Source organism: Austrofundulus limnaeus, unplaced genomic scaffold (assembly GCF_001266775.1).
Source record: "Austrofundulus limnaeus strain Quisiro unplaced genomic scaffold, Austrofundulus_limnaeus-1.0 Scaffold379, whole genome shotgun sequence".
Taxonomy (NCBI): domain Eukaryota; kingdom Metazoa; phylum Chordata; class Actinopteri; order Cyprinodontiformes; family Rivulidae; genus Austrofundulus; species Austrofundulus limnaeus.
Window position 1 is genome coordinate 312,647 of NW_013952781.1, and position 4,707 is coordinate 317,353.

The 4,707-nt window shown below is 46.1% G+C and overlaps 1 protein-coding gene across 1 annotated transcript; it reads left to right on the forward strand.

The window, feature by feature from the left end:
* Positions 1-1,421: 1,421 nt before the first annotated feature.
* On the forward strand, positions 1,422-3,988 carry LOC106528435 (uncharacterized; the record flags this gene model as incomplete). Its single annotated transcript, XM_014023604.1, is given in 1 exon segment — positions 1,422-3,988. A coding segment is annotated over 1 exon segment (1,143 nt). The 3' UTR covers positions 2,583-3,988.
* Positions 3,989-4,707: the final 719 nt, after the last annotated feature.

Genomic DNA, 4,707 nt, shown 5'->3' on the forward strand with positions numbered 1-4,707 from the left:
GTCACGCACTTTGAGTCTTTATTTGGAACAAACAGTGAACTCAAATAACACTTTATTAAAAAACCTTATCAGGTGGCCACATTCAACAGACTTCCTGATTGTTTTCTGTTCTTTGTCTGCCCATAAATAAATAATTTTACGACCATACATGCAAGACTTTTTCTCTTGGCATTATTTCAACGTGTTTCTGTCCTTAATTGCCACGACAGATGTTTTGGTGTTATCATAGGCAGTTTCCGGGTTCAGGAGTCGCCCGCTGCGGCCGAACCGTCAGCTGGACGGGGAGAGAAAAATGTTTTTTCCCTCTGCAAGTGTCCACGCTGGATTCTGGTCTTTGGCTCGGCCATTGTGGGTGCCTTTTCGAGATCGGAGCTGAAAAAGAACCTGTCTGACGGAAACACGGTGAGCTAAATATCTTCTTTACGTTTTCGGGAAAAAAAACAAGTTAAGGAGCGAATGTGCTACAGCTAACTCTTTTTGGGCTCAACACACTCTAAAAATCTATTTGTTTAGATGCCTGCTCTGGTTTGTTTTCAGGGGCTGACTGATTTTTAGCTGAGGTAGGTTCTGGGAGCGGTTTTATTCCAGACCAAGTTTTTAAAACAGGTTGGTTTGACTATACTGTTTTGAGGAAGCCAAGAGTGAATTAGTTAGAACCTGGTTAGAGTAGGTAGTTAGCCAGGCTAACTGCTGAGGGAAAATTCATTTTCCATTTGCTGTTTCAGGGAAACAGGGTAGGTAAAAGTCAGATAAAGGCGGCCGCCGGATTTCCATTTTAAGGAAGTTTATAAGTAGTGCGCTGAGGCACGAGTTATAGTGATGGGTCAGATTACATCTGTCGCTCAGCCCATGTTAGCACCAGATGGCCCCTGCGCAAAAGCAATGGTTAAAAAGTATGGCGAAGAGGCCATGTCATGTCTGCAGGTGTGGTCTGACAAATTCGGATTTCCGGAGGGGGGTGGCTTCAGCCCTAGACAGCTGACCCACCTCTGGGGCCGGTTACTGCAACATGAATCAAAACTTAAATCAAGAAAAACGATAAAGGTCTCTGATTTGAATGAAATAGAGCATCATAAAAATGTTTGTCAGCGTGGGAGGAAGAAGCTTACAGGAGGGAAAGAAAAGCTCTGAGCTCAGAGATGTGTATATTTAAGAGTAGCTCTCCTCCCAATACAAATGAAAAGGAAAAAATGCCTACTGTTAAGGATGAAAAAAATGATTTAAAAGCTGTTGATAAAAATACTAAACGTTTGTTTCCTTCCATTTATCCCTCTCTGCATGGGCTGAGAGAACAATATGAGGACACTCTGGCCCCTGGTCGCCGGCCCCCACCGCCAACAGCATCCTGCTCTGAATCTGATGACGAGGAGGAAGAGGTGCTGAACACGGAATCTGATAACGACAGAGCTGCTGATATCGGGCCTCAGACACCACCTCATATGAGCACCGACCCAGTGAAGCAAGAGCCACCACGGCCACAGCCGAGACGGGTGACTGAAGCAGCTGCTACAAAGAGGGAACTCAGTAAAAGACAGGAAAAGCAAGGTGCAGCAAAAGCCCCCTGCCCCTCCACCTCTCGCTCAAAGACAGGGTACAACAGCTCTGATGCTGTGGCAAAGAAACCGGTTGAGCTGCAGGAGGGAAAAGAGGCTCTGGAATCACAGCAAGCAGCGTTAACTCAGAAGACCAATGAGCTGACCCTGCCCATGCTAGAGGTCGCAGGACATGCAGGTCCAGCACTGGTGTTCCGCCCCTGGACAAATGAGGTCATGAAGGTGTACATGCAGCAGCTACCGGACATTGTGGAAGGTGGGGAAAAGTTCTGCGCTGCCATTAAAAGTTTCTGCATGGAGGTACAACCCACTTTCCCTGAACTGAGAAGACTGCTACTCTTTCACATGGGCCGAACCAACTTTGACAAGATTAAAGGCGACCTGGTGGGTGAATACCGTGTCATACATCCGACCTTTGATGACGCAGCAAACAACGACTACCGAGCTGCATTGGACAAGCTGTGTGTCACCATCAACCGAGTTTTTCCAAGAAAGGTTGTCATGTCAAAAGTGAAGGCCTGTGTGCAGCAAAATGCTGAATCAACGGAGGACTATTACTCTTGGCTGCTAGCTGTCCATAATGAGTACTCTGCAGTTGACGAGCCGTCAGACCTGGGTGACGTGATGGGGCATTGGGAGAGCGCTTTCAGACAATATTTCCTGAACGGGCTGTTACCGGAAGTCTTCGCAGTGTTGGACACCTGTCTCGACATGAAAAACGCTCGCTTGGAGAAACTGCGCAAACATGCCAGATGCGCGTATGAGAAGCTGGAGGATGAAAGAGAGGCTGAAGATAAGCTGATATCTGAGGCCCACAGGCAAACACAGCTCACACTGGCCCAGACTGTGACAAAACCAGCTGCTCGTTTCCCTCGCGGTCGAGGGAGAGGCTGTAGTAACTGGAAGCGTCAGCAGCCGGCAAAGAGACCTCCTCCAAATTCCTATTGTTACATTTGTGGAGATGCGAACCACTGGGTTAAAGATTGCCCGAAGCGGATCATCAAAGGGGTGACGGATGCCCGCAGCTGACTAAGTATGGAACAGGGCCGGACGGAGCCTCCGGGGGGGGGGGACGCCAGAAGCACAGCCAGTCCAGGCTGACAGCAGGCTTTCTGCACCTTCTGAGATAATTGAAAACACACACACACACACACCAGCTGATGAGAACATACACACACACACGCATGTTGGTTTCTGCTGAAGTCAACACAGGGGCCTCTGAAACACCTGCACACACACACAGTGTCAAGAGGGCCTGGAATCCAGGATGCTCACAATTCTGGAATCAAACGCAGGGAGTTTTCACCCCTACAAAAGCAAGACCTGGACAGGAAAAGGAGACATCGGAAGAAGAACGAGGATCGAGAGGCAAAGAGGTTGAGGAGGCAGGAAGAGAATGTAATGAATTAAAGTAATCAATTTAATGCTTACAAAAAATGTATGTAACCTAAGCAATGATGATTCTTGACTGTGATTTTTTAATTGATATATTATGATTCTTATGATTTGTGATCTATGATTTTTATGTTTTAAAAGAAAGATGGTGATTAGAGCAGATATAAATTTAAAGAAAGGTTAAAGTATACTCTGTAAAGTCAGTTTGCATGTGTGTGTGGCAGTTCTTGTGAAGAAAGAACCAGGCGTTTCCCTAAAGCAAACATACAGTATGAACCTTGTGTAAGGCTGAGCGCTGCTTCCTCTTTCTAACTGTCAGAGAGCGCACACTTCCCCTTTCTAAACGGCCAGAGTGTCTCACTTCCCCAATTTAACAAATAGAAGTTGAACTTTGTGCAGCAAAATGCTTCTCTGAGATGTTGACACAACGAGGTGTGGACATGGATACCATATAAAAAAGTACCTAGCAACCCCGAAAAGAGGAAGTCAAGCAAAGTTGCAACATTCTGGCAAGTACCAGGGAAAAACACATGACACATGGTCACACCAGAAAGGTGGGAGGCAAGCACACAGAGGAAGGATAAAAGGCCGAGCTGATCCACAGCAAAGGGTCTTCGTGTCATCGGCTGGAGGAAGAACAGCGAAGAAGCAGCAGGACTCCAGAGCAGCAGAGCAGCAACCGGATCTGAAGATCAGTTCTCATCTGGGCAGAAGCTGACCAACTCTCCTCCGACGAGTCTAAAAAGACCGAAGACCAGAATTGGACCAAGCCCAGCTCTGAGAGAGATCTTTTAAGACAACATTCGGACCTCATAGGGGTAAATAACTGACTGCTCTAAATTTGTCCTGCCTTCTCTGAAATTAACAGAATATGTCACACTTCTTAATCAGGAAGATAGTTCAGCTATTTAGAGTGCTTTATTTTCATCACCATCAATTATTAATCAATCAATTACCAATCGATATATTTAATCTGTATAATCAAATGTGGCAATTCTTGCAAATTCTATTAAACTGCTTACAAGCATCATAAAGACAAATTAACTGACTGGACATTGATACTTCTGGTTGTCCTTTAATGTTTTTCTCTGATTACAGGAGAGTCCTGTTATGGTAAGGTATCAAGGTAATTACATATTATAAGAGTGTGGTTACTTTAAAGCAAGTAGTAATAAAAAGGAGGTCAGATCACAATAAAGTTAATTTTTACCGGTTATTAGCCACAGAGTTGGAGATAGGATAACTCCTCTCTGTAAAAACAGTTCCCTTGAGACCTATTTTACTGGTCACAAAATCACATCTCGACCACACAAGAAGTGCACATCCTACGAGGGAGCGYCTGCCAAGCAACGACAGTGACCGACACAAGTGAGGCGTCCTTGTGCTACTATGCCTACACTGAAGTTGGGGTTCACAAAGGGAGCGACTGTCGGAAGAAGGGCAGCTGAAGGTCGAGCTTAAGGCTCCCACACGATGTCTCCTGGAGGAGACACATCAGACTCGACTGTGACGGTCACACCTGTGTGGCTGAGGGCCTGATTCACAGAGCTGCATCAGCCACCTTCATGTGACTGTGGGTTTGATCCACCGCCTCCAGTTCAACAAAGAGACATCGACTCCTCTCCAAGACCCACCAGTGTCCGGGCGGGTAAACTGGGGGAGGAGCAACAAAGGACAAGAACAGTTATGTCAAATATTTTGCTGAGGCGTATAAGCTGTATCCAACTTTTGTTCTTTTGGTTGATAAGAAACCCGTGGT